The sequence below is a fragment of the Microtus ochrogaster genome, linkage group LG1 (assembly GCF_000317375.1).
Source record: "Microtus ochrogaster isolate Prairie Vole_2 linkage group LG1, MicOch1.0, whole genome shotgun sequence".
Taxonomy (NCBI): domain Eukaryota; kingdom Metazoa; phylum Chordata; class Mammalia; order Rodentia; family Cricetidae; genus Microtus; species Microtus ochrogaster.
In genome coordinates this window covers 5,055,607-5,076,096 of record NC_022027.1, presented here as the reverse complement: position 1 = coordinate 5,076,096, position 20,490 = coordinate 5,055,607, and the positions used below count along the sequence as shown (strand labels likewise).

The 20,490-nt window shown below is 49.4% G+C and overlaps 1 protein-coding gene across 11 annotated transcripts in view; it reads right to left on the bottom strand.

Annotated features, from left to right (window-relative positions):
* Window positions 1-20,490, bottom strand: part of Myo9b (myosin IXB) — an 87,954-nt gene that overhangs the window by 46,846 nt on the left and 20,618 nt on the right. For all 11 annotated transcript variants that reach the window (XM_026785304.1, XM_026785307.1, XM_026785312.1 and 8 more), the window contains exon 3: window positions 2,004-2,098. In XM_026785304.1, the coding sequence (XP_026641105.1) occupies window positions 2,004-2,098 (95 nt within the window). The remainder of the gene's footprint in view (window positions 1-2,003; window positions 2,099-20,490) is intronic.

Below are 20,490 nucleotides of genomic sequence, written 5' to 3'. Positions count from 1 at the left end.
GTTCAATTCCCAGCAACCACATGGTGGCTCACAACCATCTGTAATGAGGTCTGGTGCCCTCTTCTGGCCTGCAGACATACACACAGACAGAATATAGTATACATAATAAATAAATAAATATTTTTTAAAAAATGTAATGTGTAATTAAGAAATATAGGTTAATAGATAATCCTCTATAATAGTCAAGTTTGTAGTCATGTTAGCTAGATTTTCTAGATGTACAGAGAAGTATTTCAGATGAATAGGGATTCTTCAAATCTTTCAGAGACCTTCAGAATATGGCATTTAAATGTTTTAAAATTTTAGAACTTTTCATAACAGTGAGACTACTGTGCTCCTGGCAGCACCAAGCTACTTCCAGAGGAAGATGGGCATCGAAAAGGCCACTTAGCCATTTGGGCAAGAAACTGCTCTTGCCTGGACTGATTCACTGGACATGCAGTACCCACGAGAGATGACTTGCCTAAAGGTGAGATGGTCCTTTGGGGTTCCTGCTTCATGAAAGAGTCTGCCAGACATTCTGCAGGACACAGAAGAAAGTGACTGACCTGTCTTTGAAATTTCCAGCTTGATGGAAAAATCTGCTGAATACTATGGGCCTGTAGACTAAAGACGGATGCTCCAACGGTACAGAAGAACTTTGGGTAAATGTCCAGGCAGCAAGATGTCTCTGTCAATTCTAGAGTTTTGGAAGTTGTTTATAATGTACTTCCTGTTTACTTAGGTAATATTATATCCTTCTGGAGTCTTTGATGGAGTTGAAGATAGATAGTTATAGTTTTCCTTAGTTATGATAAAAGATAAAGTAGATATAAATATTGTAACTGTAATTCTTGCTTGATAACTGTTTTGCTATATGTAATTTTACTATATTAAAGTTAAAGCCTTCCTTTTTGTTTAAACAGAAAAGGGGAAATGGTGTAGGAGTTCCTTCTGTTTGTGGTGTTGCTTTCACTGGTTAATGAATAAAGAAACTGCCTTGACCTAATTGATAGGACTGAACTTAGGTAGGCAGAGAAGACAGAACTGAATGCTGGGAGGAAGAAGGGCAGGGTCAGAGAAGCCATGGATCCTCTGCCTGACATGGACGCTGGTTAGAATCTCTGGTAAGAAAAGAAGCCGGGTGATGGTGGTGCATGTCTTTAATCCCAGCACTCGGGAGGCAGAGGCAGGCGGATCTCTGTGAGTTCGAAACCAGCCTGGTCTACAGAGCCAGTTCCAGGACAGGCTCTAAAGCCACAGAGAAACCCTGTCTCAAAAAACCAAAAAAAAAAAAAAAAAAAAAAAAGAATCTCTGGTAAGACACTGCCACATGTGATACACAGATTAGTAGAGATGGGTTAAACTAATATGTAAGAGTTAGCCAATAAGAAGTTAGAGCTAATGGCCAAGCAGTGTTTTAATTAATACAGTTTCTGTGTGGTTATTTCGGGTGTAAGCTAGCTAGGTGGCCGGAACAAACAAGGGGCCCCCTCCTCATGTAACACTTCCCTCACACAAAATCTATCAATCTACCCATAAATCTACAACCTACCCATCTACTCAATTCATATACCAACCCTCCCACCCAGGAATCACTCAAGTACCCAAGTTGCCATTTGCCTATACACAAAATACATGCACAAATCCAGCCACCCAGACATGGATCCCTCAGCCAATGGATCTGTCTGACCGCCTCTGTGCAGTCACTGCACACCCTTCACGTACTTCCCTATCTCTTTCTGGGTAAGGGCCTCACATTTGGTTGATACTGGGGTTCACACCTTACTTTGCCTGTGACACCCCAATACCTTACAGAGTAGAAACATTACGAAGGCCAGCAGGCTATGCAGTCTGGTCGGTTCTGAATAAAGGGTCAGAGAAGATCCTTACTGCATAGACCTGAAACCCTCAACACCACATTCGCAGATAGGGGTACACTTCAGGGGCAGAGCACTGGCTAAGCTCACGGGGGCTCTGAGTTCCAGCCTTAGCTTGAGGGGCACACAGACAGAGCGACTTACCCCCGCACGATACCACTCTCCAGGTAGTTAACTTGGATGAACTTCCCAAAGCGGCTGGAGTTGTTGTTGTGGGCTGTCTTGGCATTCCCAAAAGCCTGTGGGCAGCAAAGACAACACTTCAGACCCTGGCCTGGAGTCTCCATAGCTCCACCCTGGTCCCAGAATGCCTTGTGTGTACAACGTCCTTGTCTTCAGTGCCAGTGCATAGGGCAGGAAAAGATGGTTCAGTGGCTAAGAGCACTTGCTGCCAAGTCTGACAACCTGAGGTTGATCCCTGGGACATACATGGTGGAGGGAGAGAACCGAATCCTGCAAGATGTCCTCTGATCTCCATACATGCACACACAGACACAGACACACATATAAATGTAATAAACTTTTTTTTTTAATTTAAGAGCTTGTTACTATAGTTTGTGTTGTTCCTTTGCGGAACTACAGTTCCCAGCGTTCTCCCAGAAGCCTTTGCATTCCCCGTTAAGAAGCAAGGGTTGCCATGACCACGCTCTCTCTCCCCGCCTTTCCTGTCGTGTCTGCACACCTTTACCTGCCCGTTGTCACCCCTCCCCCATTAAAAGTGCACCCACGTGGGACCACCACGTGTCTGTGTCTTCTTCCTCGCGTAACGACTTTACCCTCTAACCCGCAGACAAGAAAGCCAGCCAGAAATCAAGAACAACAGTTTGTGTGTTTGTGGGAGGGGTATTTACTTGTACTGTGCACCTGTGTGTGTCTGGTGACTATGGAGGCAAGAAGAGAGCATTAGATCCCCTGAAACTTGAGTATCAGATGCTTAAGTCACCATGTGGGTGCTGGGAATTGAACCCAGGTTCTCTGCAAAAGCAGCCAGTGCTCTTAACTGCTGAGTCACCTCTCCAGACCAACAACAACAACAAAAAATTTAAAAAGCAAGTCTCAGGTGTGTGTCTGAAGCACGTCCCCATGTGCTCAGTCTGCCTCATGCAGAAGCTGAGATCTCAGAAGTGCAAAGCCACACCCAGCTTCTCACATGGGAGGTGAGGATTCAAACTCTGGCCCCCATACTTGCACAGCAAGCAAGTCTATCTACCCTCTGAGCTGTGTCTTCAGAGCCTGTTTGTTTATGTCTTGAGATAGGTCTCACTCTGTAGCCTGGAGCTAGCAACCATCCTCCTGCCTCAGCCTCCCAAGTGATAGAATGATATACTTGCACTCCTGTGCCCAACTTGTAACCCTCCTTCTTTAACAATTATGAAGCTTTAGCTGGGTGTGGTGGCACACACCTTTAATCCCAGCACTCAGGAGGCAGAGACAGGTGGGTCTCTGAGTTTGAGGCTAGCATGGTCTACAGAAAGAGTTCCAGGACAGCTAGGGCTACGCAGAAAAACCAACCAGCCCAACCAACAAATGACACCATCTATGGCACTGGACTACAGTGATAGAGGATTAAGACAACCAGCAACAGGTGGCCTCTGTGTGGTAGCCCAAAGGGAAATTCCACCAAGAAGCCTGATGGTGGAGGACCATGTGTTCTTCTGGGGCAGTGGAGAGCCAGGTGTTGTTCTGGGATGGAGAAGCAGGTGTTCTTCTACAGCTGTGACACTTCAACTGAGCTAGTGCTGGTGACTACATGCAGGCCCCCAAAAGTCAGGCTCCTCAGGTCCAGAGGAAGAGTAAACAACCAGGAATTACCAAGCATGTAGTAAAACCTTGGATACAGGTGGAGGACCAGCCTCTTCTCCCCCACTCCCAGTCAGCCTCTGATCCCAGACTCAGCAAACAGAGCCAGGAGGATTTCCATGAATTCTAGGCAAATCTGGGTTACAAAGAGATCCTTATTATTTAGAAGAAAGAAAGAAAAAAAAAAAAGACATAAGCCCACGTTAAAGGGTGCATGGAATGGACGCACCCATCTTGTTCTCCACAGGGCTGGGGTGTCTGCACTTGGGACAGCCCATTTCTCAGAGAAGTTGATATGGTACCTCAGCCTAGAGTTAAGCAGTTGCTACAGATGAGTTCCCAAAATTGCTTCCACATCCCTTAGAGGCAGGGCTCACTTTTAAGGCACTGCAGACAACTTTCCATGTAGACCTCTAAACATGATGGTCAGGCCCAAATCTGGGGACAGCCAGCCAGCAATGCCACAGGGTGAAGGGGGGCTGCTTTCTGGTTCTGTGATTACAGATGACCCTGAAGGCCAGGGTTTTGTCTGTGCCTGGTGACCTCATGTGTCTGGTATGTGTCTGAGTACGCAGCGACTTTTCAAAGCCCAGCTAAAAATATCCGGTTGACACTATGATATATAGAGGAGGAAACGCCAGCTACAGGCATGCTGCGTGGCTCAAAGCAGAGTTGGCCCAGAGGCTGAAGGGGATGGTGCTGGGCTGATGGAGGAAGGTCATTGGTTAATTAAATAAAGAAACTGCTTGCCCTGATAGGTTAGAACATAGGTGGGTGGAGTAAACAGAACAGAATGCTGGGAGGAAGAGGAAGTGAGCTCAGAGACACCATGCTCCCCTCTCCCGGGCAGACTCGATAGCTCTGCTCTCTGAGACAGACACGCGATGAAGCAAGCTGCCAGGTCAGACATGCTGAATCTTTCCCGGTAAGACGGGTGCTACACAATTTATTAGAGATGGGTTGATTGGGGCATAAGCTACCCAGGCGGCCGGGGTGCTGGGGATGCAGCCCCACCGCTCCTATTACAACACTGGGCTATAGGTGGCCAGGAGGGATGAGCCAGCCCAGGGGTGGACACTCTGCTAATGCTACTGAATCCACAGGCCCAGGTAAGGTGCCAGGGCAAGGGCTCAGCTTTCACAAAAACATGGTTTTCATTCTTTCTAACATAAAAGACACATTGTTAATATTAGTTTGTGCACTGCTAAAAATAGATCCTGAGTAGATCTACTGATGCCCCTTCAGGTACAGGTCCAGAGGAAGACAGGGCAGACAGGGTGTTGAGGGCACACAGGGGAGGCTGGGAAGAGTGCTAAAGCAACAGAACCACAGGGGTGGAGGACACAGGAAAACTGCCCAGAAGCGAGCAAAGCAGGACCCCGTGCCTCAAACAAGGTAAATAAGGGAACTGACTCAAGTTGTCCTCTGACCTTCATATACATGCTGTAACATGCAGACTTATTCAACAGTACATACTTTATTAAGAGTCAAAGTCTCACTGTGTAGCCCAGATTGGCTTGAAATTTCTGATTAGCTACCTCAGCTGGGATTATAGTTATGAGTTATCAGTCTCAGATTTAACAAACAAAAAAATTTAGATTTATTTATTTTATGTGTTTGCCCATTTGCCTGAATGTTTATCTGTGCACGATATGTGTGCCTGGCACACAGAGGTCAAAGTGGAGTTACAGACGGATGTAAGCCACCAAGTGGGTGCTGGGAATCAATATGGATCCTCTCCAGGGGCAGCCAGTGCTCTGATTGCCCAACCATCTCTCCAGCTCGACCTTGTCCCCTTATTTTTTGGGTCTTACTATGTAGTCCAAGCTGGCTTGGAACTCGAGATCTGCCTGCCTCTGCCTCCCAAGTGCTGGGATTAAAAGTATATGCACCATACTGATCCAGACTCAGATTTTTAAAAGCACATTTTCTAGTGAGTTCAAGCCCAACCTAGATTACATGACACCCTATCTCAAAAAGAAAAACCCAAAGCACATACTCTGGACCCTTGCCTCACCTCACCACAACACTCACAGGCTGTGTCCCCAAGTCCGTGACACTCTCCAGCTCCCCCCTTAAATCTTGACTGGTGGCCGGCCACTAGGTGCAAGTGGCAGCTGTTCCTCCAGACACCAGAGACTGAGTAGTGCATTTCCATGGTTGTTATGGATGGTGCTACCTGCCTGTCTGTCATATTCTGGCACCTGGGAAGCTGAGGGAGGAGGACTGTGAGTTCAGGTAGCCTGGGCTATGAAGTCAAGACCCTGTTTCATCAAACAAAACTACAACAAAAGGAAACAGCCCAGGTGAAGGTGCACGTGCAGCAGGATGCACTCACCCCTCTTGTCAACCTCAGACCCCTGAAGCACGTAGGAGGTGCTCATGCTAGGAGGTGCTCATGGGAGGGCTTCCTCTAAGGAGATGGAAGGGGCCACGCTGGGGGATGGGTGAAGTAGTACCACCCGAAAAACTTTGCTGTCCCCTGACTAGCAACTAGGTTTTTGCTTAGAAAGTCTAGTGTCTCCCCTAGGTGTCTTCTGTGGCCGTGAGTGAATTTCTGGCTGCAGGCCCACGGTTCCTAGGCAGTCTATGCAGCTGCAGCTGGGATGTGTGAGACGAGTGGGAGACTTTAAATGTCTTTTGTCCTTTGTCTTTGATGAGATAGGGTCTCATGCAGTCCAGGCTGGCCCCAAGTCCTGAGTAAGCATGAATCCTCCTGCCTCAGCCTCCCAAGTGCTAAAATGACAGGTGAAGCCTACCCAGAATGACACAGGGCTGGGGGCAGAACCCAGGACTCTGCGGCTCTGACAAACCCTCTGTGGCCTGTGCCCCTGCCCCTTATGGCTTTCTGGGATGGGTCCTTTGCTCTATGCTGCCCAACCTGACACTGAACTCCTGCATTCAGAAGACACCCTGCCAAGCCCTGAACGCTGGGGTCACAGGGGAGTGCTGTCAGACCCGGTTCTCCCTTGCTTTGACAGCTGTTGTGAAGGACAGAGGTGAGGTCACTGTAGTCACAGAGAGAACCTGGCCAATGAAGGACAACCAAGGCCATGGCAGCAGAGGTGAGCAGTAGATGCAGGGACAGGAAGAGGAGCATCACCCAAACCTCTTAGTTCCTTGCTCCATGAAGGAGGAAGTGGAGGCTCTCAAGGGCCTGCTTCATACCCCACTTCCACTCAGAGGCCCTTCTGGTCTCTTCCGGCCTTAGGCCTCAGCACAGGCTCAGGAAGGCTGCTGGCCCCAAGACCACATGATCACTACAGCTGTCAGGGATGTGGTTAGGCTGGGTGACTGTGGGGCACAAAGCCCCCCTACCCTCAGTGCCCCTGACCATGGGAGCCACCAAGTGTCAGCCACAGATGAAGTGGGAAACGCAGCAAGGACTCTGAAGGCTATGATGAATCCCTCCAACACGGACCAATTCCTATCCAAGAACACAACAGTAGAAAACCTCAAGTATGGCTGGAGAGATGGCTCAGTGGTGAGTGGGTAAAGTGTTTGCCACCCAAGTGTGAGGAGCTGAGTTTGAACCCCTAAAATAAAGAACTAACATAAAGCTGGATGCAGAGTGTGGCAGTCTGAGTAGAGAAAGAATGTCCAGGCAGCAGAAAACAGAGACCGTGTCTCAGCAAGATGAGAGGTGAAGACCACACCTCTTGAGGTAGCCCTGACTCATCCACAGACACACAGACACAGACACAGACACAGACACACACACACACACACACACACACACACCAGCAGTAATACAAATAACTACTGTTACAGGAGTTTACCATGTAGCCCAGGCTGGCCTTGAACTTGCTATATAGCTCTGGCTAGCCCACAATTCTCCCTCTCTGCCTCATGGAGCAGCAGAATGGCAGGTCTGCACTAGCTGCTGAGTCACTAAAAAATGACCCTGTCCATGTCACAAAAGGACATCTAGGGTTCTCCTCAGTTAAGTGGCTCCTGAGACTACAGAGAGGGGAAGCAGATGCACCAGCCTGGTTCCAGCTGTGCAGGCTTGTTATCACATCTTTGAGGCTGTCTTCTCCTGCAGAGACCACGGCTTCTCAAGGCGTTTTCTCTTTTTTACAGACAACAATGTCCCCAGCCCACTCCGATGTTTGCTTTTGTAATGACTTCATAGATAGAGGACAGGCTCAGGGGGCATTCCTCAGGCTTTGTCCACCTTGTTTTTTGTAACAGGTTTTCTCATTGGCCAGGAGCCCTGGGGGCTGGACTGAAACCCAGATCCTGATGAGGGTGTTGGGGATTGACCCAGGCCCTCACGCCTGCTGACAGCTATCTTACCAACTAGGCTACATACCAGTCCCATAACCACAATGTGCCTGCCGACTGTCTCCATGGTGTCCCTACAGCTAAGCCCATCCTGTTCCCAACCGAGGGCCATGATTGGCTGCTCTGTCTGTGACAAAGGAGCCCCACAACAACTTGAGATGGGAGCCATCTCCTGTCATGAATCACCATACCAATCCCTTAGCCACATCGGTGGCCTCCGTTACCTTGGAGAGCCCATGGCCTCTAGCACTAAGCTATATATAGGGTGGGGCTTAGGGCTCATCTGAAATGTCAAGGCCCTGGGTTCTAGCCCTCAACCACATAAACCTGTAGTGGGGACATGCCTGTCATCTCTCTCAGCACTTGGAAGATGGTGGCAGGAGGATCAGAAGTTCAAGATCATTCTCAATTACATACTATGTTAGAGGCCAGCCTTGGCTTCACTCAAAAACAAGGAAAATTATAAAGCAAAGAAAACCTGGAATTTCTAAAAACAAGCCCCTCAAGGGGTCATTCATTGAGAGTCTAAACACTGCAGCCCAGGCTTGTCTCCAAACTCCTGGGTTCAAGTGCTCAAACGATCCAACCTCAGCTTCCTCAGGTGCTTGACAACAGGTGCAAGCCACTACAAGCAGCTTTGTCTACAAGCTAAAGGGTTTATTATGCATCACACGTATAGAGTCAGGTGTGGTGGCAAAGGCCTGTGAGCCTAGCACTTGGGAGGCTGAGTCAGGGGAATTATGGGTTTACAGCTACATTTGTTTAATGTGACACCATTAAACAAACAGAACAGAAGCACAGTGCTTGTCCTGTTGAGTTTTATGTCAACTTGACACAGCTAGTCATCTGGAAAGAGAGAACCTGGACTGAGAAAATGCCTGCATCAGACTGGCCTATAGGCAAGCCTGTGGGGTGTGTCCTTGACTGATGATTTAAGTGGGATAGCCCAGATCACTGTAGGCAGTACCCATCCTGGGCTGGTGGTTCTGGGTCCTATAATAAAACAGCTGAGCTGGGCAGGGGTGACGCACGCCTTTAATTCCAGCAGAGGCAGGTGAATCTCTGTGAGTTCAAGGCCAGTTTGGTCTACAAGAGCTAGTTCCAGGACAGCTAGAGCTGTTACACAGAGAAACTCTATCTCAAAAAACCAAAAATAAATAAATAAAAATAAAACAGGCTGAGTAAGCCACGTGAAGCAAGCCAGTAAGCAGCATCCTCCATGGCCTCTGCACCAGCCCCTGACTCCAGGTCTCTGCCCCGACTTCCTTCAGTGATGGACTCTGATGTGCAATTCTAAGTAAAACAAATCTTTTTCTCCTGAAATTGCTTCAGTCATGGTGCTTCATCACAGCAGCAGAACCAAGAAGATAGCGGTGCACACCTTCAGCCCCAGCACCTGGGAGGCAAAGGCAAGCAGATCTGAGTCTAAGGTCAGCCTGGTCGACAGCGGGAGTTCTAAGTCAATTAGGGCTACATAGTGAGACCTGCCTCAAAAAACAGCACATATTTTATAAGTGTTTTTTTCTTTTTCTGTCTTTTAAAAAGTTGTGCTGTTGCAACCTACCTGACTGTCTCTATAGGGTGTGCAATAGCAATTTAAGTTCTTAAATTATTTATTGGGGGAGGCACACTGCAATTACAGGGCAGAAGACAAGTTGCAGGAGTCAATTCTCTCTTTACAGTATGTGGGTCCCAGGGATTAAACTTAGGTCCTCAAGTTCAGCAGCAATCACCTTTACCCAATGAACCATCTTGCTGGGCCTAATTATTTCAAGCCCCCCAGAGTATTTTCATTTGTTGAGGTAGGGATGACAGATATGCACCCTCTCCTGAATGACATCTGTTACCTCACGACACTACCAATACTGGCCATCAACTGCACTGCTCCAGTCCTGACACCTGACACCCTAGTCCTTGCTCCCCTGCTTCAGGAACAGAAGAGATCATTGCTCTCAACCTACACTGCCAAGAAGCAAGTGCTGGCTGTACTCCCAGAAACTGGGGAAACTGAGGGCAGCAGAGAGAGGTAGTTCAACCAAATCAACTTCAAGGCATATGGGTACAGGATCCTTGGGAACCTGACTGGGAAACTCCTGATGCCACTGGAGCCTTGAGGTAACCTGTATGCAGGTGTATCACAAGGACCCAAACTGGGCAGCTTTTAGAGGCTTCAGTGACAGCTATCTTGGAGATGGAGGGCAGGGCCAAAGGTCCCTCAAAAGAGCCCTGCCACCAAGATGGGGAGGTGGGAAGGGATACTGTTCCCTGTGATCACTGCGTAGCCTGGAACCTGCTGTCTGGATCAGACTAGAGGAGCAGACAGGCTCTCACTATCTAGCCCCAGCAGCCTGGACTCTGCTACATGGATCGCCCTTCCCTGCAAATGCTGAGCAGACAAACCAAGTGCTTAGCTGTCATCACTCCAGCATCCCTGGAACCGCTAAGGTACCACCCCAAAACTGAAATGTGCTGTCTCCGACAACAACGTGTGTCCTACCTTCCACTCCACAAGTCTCTCTCACTCTCTCTCGGTTTTTCAAGACAGGGTTTCTCTGTGTAACAGCTCTGGCTGTCCTGGGACTCTATATATAGACCAGACTGGCCTCAAACTCACAGAGATCCACCTACCTCTGCCTCCCGAGTGCTGGGATTAAAAGCACGAGGTACCATGCCCAGCTTGACTCCTCATGTTTCTTATGATCCCACATAGCCCAGGCTGGTCTCAAACCTGGCCACATGGCTGAAGCTGACCTGGACATCATGATCCTCCTGCATCAGCTTCTTGAGCTGGACTACTTATATGTGGGCTCCAACCTGCTTCTCTTTACCTTGTCATATAGACTCCAGGAGATTTGGGGCCACAGGGTCAATGCTGGTCTAGTGGCTTCAGGAGTTCTGGTAGTGGGGGAGGAGAGGTCTAGTGGGGGAGGTTAGTGTGTATCTTTTGGGATCTGTCCACAATGGTGGAATAGCACGTTGGCCTTTGATGTTACAGCACCGTGCACTCTGGTCTGCATATCCATGGGAGTCCCTCCCCCACAAGACAGCACATACTGGTCCCCCACAGTATTCACACAGGCCCTGTGCATTTCTTCTGAGACATTTGCTACTCTGTTTTGGGGATGGTGCCAAACTTTCCTCAAATTCTTAGGCACTGGGATGACAGGCGTGTCCTACTATATCCAGCTCAAGGAGACCTTTTTTGTGCGCTTAAACTATACCCCATAATTTCACTATACTCTTAGAAGTGGTCTTTCCAAAAATGTAACTTCCCCCAGGTCTGAAATAGCTTTGAAGGAGCAAAGGCCCTTCCATCATTGGCTATGCAGGGGAGAAGCTGGGAGGCTGCATGGCACAGGGCAAACTCCAAGTGCACAGCTGTCCCCTGGCAAGGGATGCTCAGGGCCACCCTGACTCTGCCTGCAGCTCGCAAATACCTTTCCAGGAATGGTCCCAGGACACATACCTGTTAGAACAGTGTCTCCTCATCCACCTAACACCCTTCCTGCGGGCTAACTGCTGGTCTGCCCTCTCCCTCCTCCTGCAGATGCACTGGCTCTTGTAAGTCTCCACTGTTCTCCAGCTTCCAATGTCCTTGAGGTGGGCTGGGTGCAGGCAGCCTGCTGGTTTGCCTCAGCTGTCGGGTGAAGGCACCAGAGCCAGGAACTCAATGTCCCAGTGACCACCTCCTCCCCAGCTGTGGCCAAGCAAGAGCCTCTGCCTCATCCTAGTGTCCCTGCTTTACCAGCCCTGGTTGTGTGACTTGCCCTTCTAAGAGTTCCCAGGGGGCACATCAGAAACTGCAGATATTGCCCATAATCCCAGGTGCCCACAAGCTCATGTTATGTTCCACTTGTGTTAAGGCAGTGCAGGAAGGAAGTGCAGGGGTGCCGAAGAGGGAAAGGGACTCCTGGGCTTTGTGCAGTCTTTGGACCAGGTGGTCCCCAGGTCCTTGGCAGACAGAATGAAGGCAAGAGTGAGCGTTTCTAGGAGGCTGCTGGAAACACAGTGATGGGCGATTCATAAGGAAGTGGGGCTTGGTAGTCAGCCCTAAGGTAAAGTGACAGCCATGCAAGCATGAGGACCCGAGCCCAGCACCCACTCAGGAAAGGCAGTGCTCTGTGCTCAGCTTGCTTTCCTCACTCCAACAGTCTAGGTCCCAAGCCTAAGGGATGCTGCTGCCGAGCGTGGTGTCTTCCCACCTCAACGGCACAATCAAGACAGACAGTTCCCACCTGATCCAGACAATCCCTCACCAAACACCATCTTCACAGCTGATCCAGACTGTGTCAAGTTGATAATTAAAACCATGCATCCCAGACTCCCAGTGGACGCCCATAAGCATGGGTGGTGCCAAACCAGACATTCAGCTGAGATGATCCTGCATACTCACTAAGCCATCAACGGTGAAACCTGAAACTGCTTATTTCTGGATTTTTCTACTCAGTATTTTCAAACTGCAGTTAACCATGAAAAACTGAAGCCCAAGAAATCAAAACCCTTTAGAAGGGAATGAATGTCATTGTCTGTAGAAAACCTGCACTGGGCTGCAGATACGGCTCGGCTGGCTGACTGACTGGAGCTTAGTTGGTAGGGTACTTACAGCTCAGTGAGCACACTGCGTGCATAGTACTTACAAGGGCTTCCATTCCCAAAGCCACATAAACCAGGCCTGTGGTACACACCTGTTATCCTGGCTCTCAGGGGATGGAGGCAAGGGGATCAGGAGGATCCTCAACTATATTGCAAGTATGAGGGCAGCCTGGGCTACATGAGAATGACAGTAAAGCTGATGGAAATGGGGTAGGGAGGGGTGCAGGAAGCCTACTGACCCCCCTTTTCTGGGGAATTCCTGCTATTGATCTTCAAGCCCTCTTTCCAAGTCAGTCTAGAGACCCAGCTCCAAATCCCACACCCAGGACTCCTCCTCAGCAACAGAGAACATTCTGGGGGCAGGTGGATGGTGACATGCCTGCAGGGCTTGGTCACATACACAGAGGTGCAGAAGACATGAGGCTCGATGCACTACAAACACAGTACCCTGAAAGCACTCAGACTGGAGGCTCCACGACACCTAGACACCCCAGCCAGCAGCTCTAAGCTCAGTGGCTCCCAGAGGAGCCTGACTGACATCTGGACACATGGTGGACAGGGGCCTGAATCCCAAACATGAACAGCAGGGAGAGGACTGAATTTGAATAAATGTGACCTTTGTGGGGCTTTCTGTACCCTGATGTATGTGTGACCTGCTTGTCTGGCTCCTTCAGAAACTGCAACCCAGGGGTCCCCTAGACTGCTTCCTGCCGTGGGTTTGTATGTATCTGGTTGTTCCTCCATCCATCCCTCAAGGACCTCAGATTCCAGTCACACGGTTCCTTTCTGCTTCTATGTAAGACACCCACCCCCAAACACGACGCACACTATGGTCTCCCTTCTCCATGGTGATCATGATGGCCACAATGAGACCTCTGGGGACCCAGACAGGTACAAAGTGGGGTGGCAAGGGTCTCCTGAGGAAGCAATCCTGCCCGCCCCATGGGTCTGCAATGACCCTGTCACCTCCCTGTTACAATCTAACTCCCCAGCTCAGCCCCAAACACATCAGGACTCCCTGATCAGCAACATCCTGATCCGTTTTTCTCTCAGATACCCACAACACCCATCTTTGTTCAAACTTTGAAATATTTCTATTTATTTTGTGATTGTGTATGTTTGTGTACACACATGTGGAGATCAGAGGACATCTTTCAGGAGTCAGTTTCTCCTTCCACCATGCAGGGCCTGAACTCAGGTTCTGGAGCTTGGCAGCAAGCTCCTGTACTCATTGAATCATCTTGCCAGCCCACAAGCCTAGGAAGCCTCACTGTCTAAGGTGAGTCATGGTCCTTGAACCTCAAGCACTCTGTTCTGTCTTGACCAAGGCCCACCAAACGGTTCCTGCAGCCATCTGAGACCACTGTCTGACTCCACCAAGAGTAGTCCCTCAGCCACTGGTCCTGCTCCTGAGTCATGCCTAGCTCTGATGCCTCTGCTCAGGAAGCTTGAGCCAATGGTCCTGCCTGCTTCTTGCCACCCGCAGCTCCCCAAGGCAGGTTACCCTTGACTGCTGGTCTCTTGGTAGGCTGTGGACAAATGTCCTGTGGTGCACTGGCCTCCTTTTTCTACCTCCCCAGGATCCTTGGGCGCTTCAGCCCTTAAGCCACTCTCAGGAGGCTGCTAGAGCAGATCTGCTTCATGTGGGCAAACAGTGATCCTACGGCACTGCTCTGTGGGGACCCTGAAGAGCAGAGATCCAAATAGCTGGGAAGTCTAACTGCAGTCAGCCATGCTAAGGAATGAAATGTGAACAGAGCTAGCAAGCAGAGGATCAAGGGGGGGGGGGTTGACTGCAGGGTAGAGTATTACTCAGCCATGAAAAAGGAACAAAACTCTCACATACCAACACACATTGTAATACAGATGTATCCTGGAATCATGCTTTTGAGTTTACAGAAGCCAAACCAATGGTCACCTGACACCTGCTGAATTCACATAAACCATATCAGGCAAAGCCAGAGACAGGAAGTAGATACAAGAGGAGTGACAATGACACCTGGACAGGGTGGGGGATGGCATGTTCTGGGACTAGACTGTACAACACAGTGACTATACCAGATGGTTGTAAAATAGTTGATTCTGTCAACATGACACACCCAGGGAGAAGGGACACCAATCATGGAACTGCCTCCATCAGATTGGCCTGTGAAGCATTGATGAAGAAGGGCACAGTCCACTGTGGGTGGTACCATCCCTGAGTAAGCTGACCTGAGCTGTAGGAAAAAGGCAGTTGAGTACTGGATGTGATGGCATATGCCTATAATCCCAGCACTCTTACAGTTCTAGGCTATGAGGAGATGCCCTGTATCAGAAAAGAAAGGAAGGCAGGCAGCAGCCTGTGAGCCTGGGGTAACCAGTGAGCAACATTTCTCTGTGCTTTCTGCTTCAAGCTCCTGCCTTGATTTTCCTCAATGGCAGGCTACAATCTTTAAGCTAGAACATGTCCTTTACTACTTGCATTGCTTTGGGTCACAATGGCCACCACAGCAGTAGAGAGCAAGTCAGGACAAGCCTTGTGACAGCCCCTGTGTCACTGTGCTGAAATGTAGAGGCAGGCTGACTTTGCAAAGTGAGCCAGTGCTGGCTCACAGCTGGCCAGGGCCCTCTGGCCTGGATCACACTGCAGCATGAGCACACATAACAGCAAGCAATCAAGCCAAGCCTGAAGCCAGAGAAGAGACCAATGCACAGCCTCAGTGATGTCACCAACATGGGTACCTGGGGACAAATCTCCAAAATGGGGTACTTTAGAGGCTCCCCTCAGATCAACAGCTGCTGAGCCATACTCTTGGTTGACTGACAGAGACAGGGTCTCATAATGAAGTTCAGGCTGGCCTCAAATTCCTCCTGCCTCAGACTCCAAAAGCTAAGTGACAGACCACCATACCCAGTATATCTACACACTTTTTATCTGTCAATATCAAGCCTCTTAAACACCCCAACCACAGGGTTAGACACTCCCAATTCCAGAATCTGTATCAGCCAGGCTAGATAGATACCTTTGTCTGAATTCTCAGGTTCCTTGCATCAGTGAAGCCATATGGTTAGGCAGAGTCAAGCCACCATACCCCATGAAAGCCATGGCCTACGGGCGAAGGTCCAATAATCATAGTGCCGTGGCCCTGGTGACCAGCAGGGTGGGGACAGAGTTTGGTTTGCAGAGTAAGGATACAGAACCTGGCCTTGAGCAGGAGGCAGCAGCTTCAGGACCCTTCTCTGTTCTAGAATGCAGGTGCCTGTGGTGACTACTGTTGGGTTCTGTCTCCCTCCCTCTCCTCTCCTGATCCAGCAGAGCCTGTGACTCAGTGAAGCCAGGGCCCCTGGGGAAAAAGCCCCCGAATGTGGATCCATGTTTCATTTCTGCTTTCAGAATCAGAACCCATTCTGGCTCACACAGAAGTATCTGGAAATACAGGACCGGCCAGGCTGTGCCCTGCTTCCCTGGAGTGAGCCTGCCCAATGTCCTGGGCATGTTTTAGGGTGAACCCCATAACCAGCATTCCAGGCTACTCAGCTGAACTCAAGGCTGTCAGGATTGCTGTGCCCAGCAAGAGTGACAGTCCACCAGGCTTACAAGTCCCTGGATGGTTTACTGTCCTTTTAGCTAAGGCAGACCACAGCCCACAAAAGTGTCTCCTTTCTGAAGGGAGGCAGTGTGGGGGCCCTGTTTCTTGCCTACTGGAGAACGCTCCAGTCCTGCTGTCCCCACATCCTTTGAAATGGCAGCTCTCACTGGGGCATGCAGGGACACTGACTGACAGGCTCTTGTCTTCCACAGGCATCTTCCTGTTTTCTGGTCAACACTGCACTGAGGCTGCACCCAGGCCTGAGGGGAGACAAGAAGGCCCAGAGACACCCTAACCTCAAAGCAACCCAACTTCTTCTTTTGGGGAGTCAAGAAAAAGTCCCTGGCTCTGCAAGCTGCATGAATCTTTGGCCTTTGCAGCCTGGAACCCTCAGAGAACAGGAATGAGTGGGGTTGGAGAGTCACATGAGTCAGATTGACCTGTGACCCAAGATGTACCAAGGCCTGACCCCTGGCAGCTGTGACCAGGGAACAGGGGCCTCACAGATACAGCTAACACAAGGTTCTTTTTTGTTAGTCGGTGCCTTTCATATAGTATTCAAAAGCTGAGGCAGGAGGATGAACAAGTTGGAACCAGCTTTGGTAACATAGAAAGACAAGAAGGGAATCAGGTGTGGTGTGGTGTGGTGTGGTACATGCCTGTCATATGAATACTTGGGAGGTGGAGACAGACGATCAGGAGTCCATGGTCATCCCTGGCTACATAGTAAGTTTAAAGTCAGCCTGAGCTACATGGGTACCTGTCTCAAAACAAACATAATACAAAGAAAAAAAGCTTTTGATCACAAGTACACACCTCACCCAACGCACATAATTAAAAATTAGGCTGGGTGTGGTGGTGCACGCCTTTAATCCCAGCACCTGAGAGGCAGAGGCAGGTGGATCTCTGTGAGTTCAAGACTAGCCTGGTCTACATAGAGAGTTCCAGGACAGCCAGGGCCACAATGAAACCCTTTCTCAAAATAATAAGTAAATAAATAAGCTAAGTTAAAATTTTCAAAAAGAAAACCTGGCCAAATTCTCTGCCTCCCAGGATGGCTATGGGCAGTATTCACGTGGGCAGGGACAGTGTTCGTTTACAGGATAGTGACAGGTCTCAGACACTCTGGTGTTATGCCTACAGGAGCACTCCTGACATGTGGTGAATGGAGGTTGCAATACTAGCTGATGCCCTCAGAGTACAGCTTGCCCACTCTGCAGAGAAGGACCTGGCACCAGACATGGGAAATGCCCATGCTGAGAAGGCCAGCTCTGAGCTCTGAGCATGGGAACCCCAAGCTGATGGGTACCCTGGGAAGCATGCCGACTCTCAGCCCCAGAACTGGCTCTAGTTCACCTCGAACCCAGCGAGGCCACCACCCTCCCCAGCCAGTGACTGCCAGAGAGAAGTGGTCAGGCTGCTCCATGGCTGAGGCTCCAAGAAGGAAGCCAGTGGGAGTGGTAGTTGGCTCGCACCAGTGACTAAGCGCTTGACAGCGATGACAGCCAGTGTCATGCCAGCATCCCTAAGCAATTGATGAGAAGGCTGGCAATGGCTTCACCAGCTCAAGAGAAAAGACAGGTCCTAAGACAACTATGAAGTTGGTCATTGGTCGCTGAGTATCACCAGTGGTTAGTCTATAGGGGCCATAGTGGTCGGACCTGGCAGTGTGATCTCAACTGGAAACAGGGTTGCAGGAATCTGTGTTCTGTGGTTGTAACAAAACACCCTGGAATGGGAACCTCACAACAACAACAATTCACTTAGCCACCTGCCCTCTTCATGGTCAGCTCCTTGAACTTTTGTCTTTTCGGTTCAAGGAAGGGCTCTGTAGGTTCTACTTGAAGTTTCCAAGTGACCAACAGCACCACTCTTGCCTCTGTTGCCATCAGTAAGGCAAACAAGGGCCATATGAACACAACCATCAAGATACCACAACCACTTGTGACCAAGGCAGCTAGTGCCCATCGAACCACATGCACAGCACAGCACCACTGCACGGGGGTTCGTGTCACGACATTGCAAAATGTAATGGAAGCTCACTGTGCCATACCTAACAAGACCCGTTTAAAACTTACAAATGACTTCTTTGGGGATTTTCCCATTTCTTACGTCAGATCATGGCTCACTGTTGGTAACTGAGGCTGAGGGAGACTTTTATTTGTGGAAGGGATAGTTGATCCACACAGATGGACTGATACAAGTTGGGAACGTGAGAATCTAAAGAGAACCTAAATTCTCTTCTCTCTTCAAGACAGGGTCTCATGTAGTCCAGGTTTGCCTCAAACTCTAAGCAGTCAACGATGATCCTAAACTCCTGATCCTCTGGCTCCACCTCCCAAGTACCGGGACAAGAGATGTACGCCATAGCACTCGGCTTAGAAAACTTAATCTGCTACTCAGTGGTGTTTTGGATTTTTTTTTTTTTTAAGTTTATGAGACATGGGCACTGAACTAACTAAGGGTTGTGGAAGAGAAAGCAGAAATACATCACCCATGCTGGTGCACAGCTGAGTCCTGTGACCTCAGACAATGGTCTGCAATGATCTTGACAGGAAGAGGAACCCAGATGAATGCAGCAGGATAAAAACAACTGCATCAAATCTGCAGAGCAAACAGCAGCTCTCTATGCAGGGGGTGGTCAAGAGGTCATAAGTCAATGGGGGCTACCCACCCCCACCTCCCTTCCTCCAGGGACCCTAAGGATAAAGATGCCTTCCACGTCAGGGTCACAATCCATTCTTGTTTGGCACTCCCAGGGTGGGAGTAGCCTTAGTTCAAGACACCCCAGGCCATAACCTCCTGTAACCTTTTTGCCATCTCCAATGAGAATCCGGAACGGTCCTCCTTGGGGACAATGACAGAGAAGTCTGCCTGATCAATACAGGCCAAATGTGGCCCTTACATTTCTGGTTTTTTTGTTTTGTTTTTTAAGATTCCCTATGTATTTTATTTGTTCTGTGTGGTTGCTTTCATGAGTTTATATGCACTATGCGTACAGGAGTCCTTGGAGACCAGATTTCCTGGACCTAGAGTTACAGATGGCTGTGAGCCATCATGTGGGCGCTAGGAAATGAACTCTGGTCTTCTGCAGGAGCATTAAATGCCTTTGACTGAGCCATTTCTCCAACTCCATTTACCTTTTAATATCTGTGCACAGCTTGGGTATCTGGCTGCCACACCCCTGGAACTCTGTTGACCTCCTCTAAGACACGGTCTTTCCCTGGCCTGGAGCTAACCCCTTATTCAAGCGTTGCTGGCTAGAGAGCCCCAGCCTCCCGTCTCCGCCCACAATGCTGGGATTACAAAGGTGCACAACCATGCCCAGCATAGGGTCAAACCTAAATCCTTGTGCCAGTGAAGAAAGGACTCTGCTGACAGCCACCCCAGCCCCACACAGACTGGTCTACAGTCAGCTGGCTCTGGAGACAGAGCTGCAATATGGAGGATCAACTGTCAGAGGATGTTACTTAGTGAGAGGAAAAAAAGCAAGCTCCCAAGTTACAAAAGGCAGAGGAACCTTAGGCACAAATGGATTAGCAAGGTAGGGGTTGCCAGGTGACGGTGGGGTTAGGAAGAAGAGCAGGTTCCCATGGTGGTGGAACAATGCACCACACTAAAGTAGTAGCCAAAGGTGTCACACTCGTGTCCCCATGCATCAAGACCCAGCCCTGAGGTATGCTGCAGGCTTAGGGACAATACATCAGCACTGACTTCAGTTACAATGAGCACAACACAACAGCCATGAACTAAAGGCAGGAGGTGAGAGGCGACTTCGAGAAGTTTGTTACCTGCTGACATGGCTTTGAAGAAAAAAAAAAAAAAAATCAGTCAGGTGGTAGTGGCACAGGCCTTTAATCCCAGCACTCAGGAGACAGAGCTAGACTGGTCTCTGTGAATTCAAGCCAGCCTGGTTTATACAGTGAGTTCTAGGACAGCCAGGGCTACACAATAATACCCTGTCTCAAAAAAAAAAAAAAAAAGTAAAATCCACTGGCCAATGGGTGAAACACTTGATAGCAAGCCTGATGACCTGAGTTCTATCCCTGGGATTCATATGAAGGGAGAACGACCCCCAGAAGGTTGTCCTCTGACCTCCACATGTGCACTGTGCACACACACTCACATACATACAAAATTAACTGACTTTTAAAAGCCTATTGAGCAAGAAGAGCTGGAGAGATGGTTCAGGGGTTAAGAGCACTGGATGTTCTTGCTGAGGCCTCAGATTCAATTCCCAGCACCATGTGGCAGCTCACAACTGCCCATAGCTCAGTTCCAGGAGATCTGATGCCTCTTCTGGTTTCTGCAGGCACCAGATGTCAACACACATGCAAGCAACCCTACCCCCCCCCCCACATGCACACATACAAAGACACACA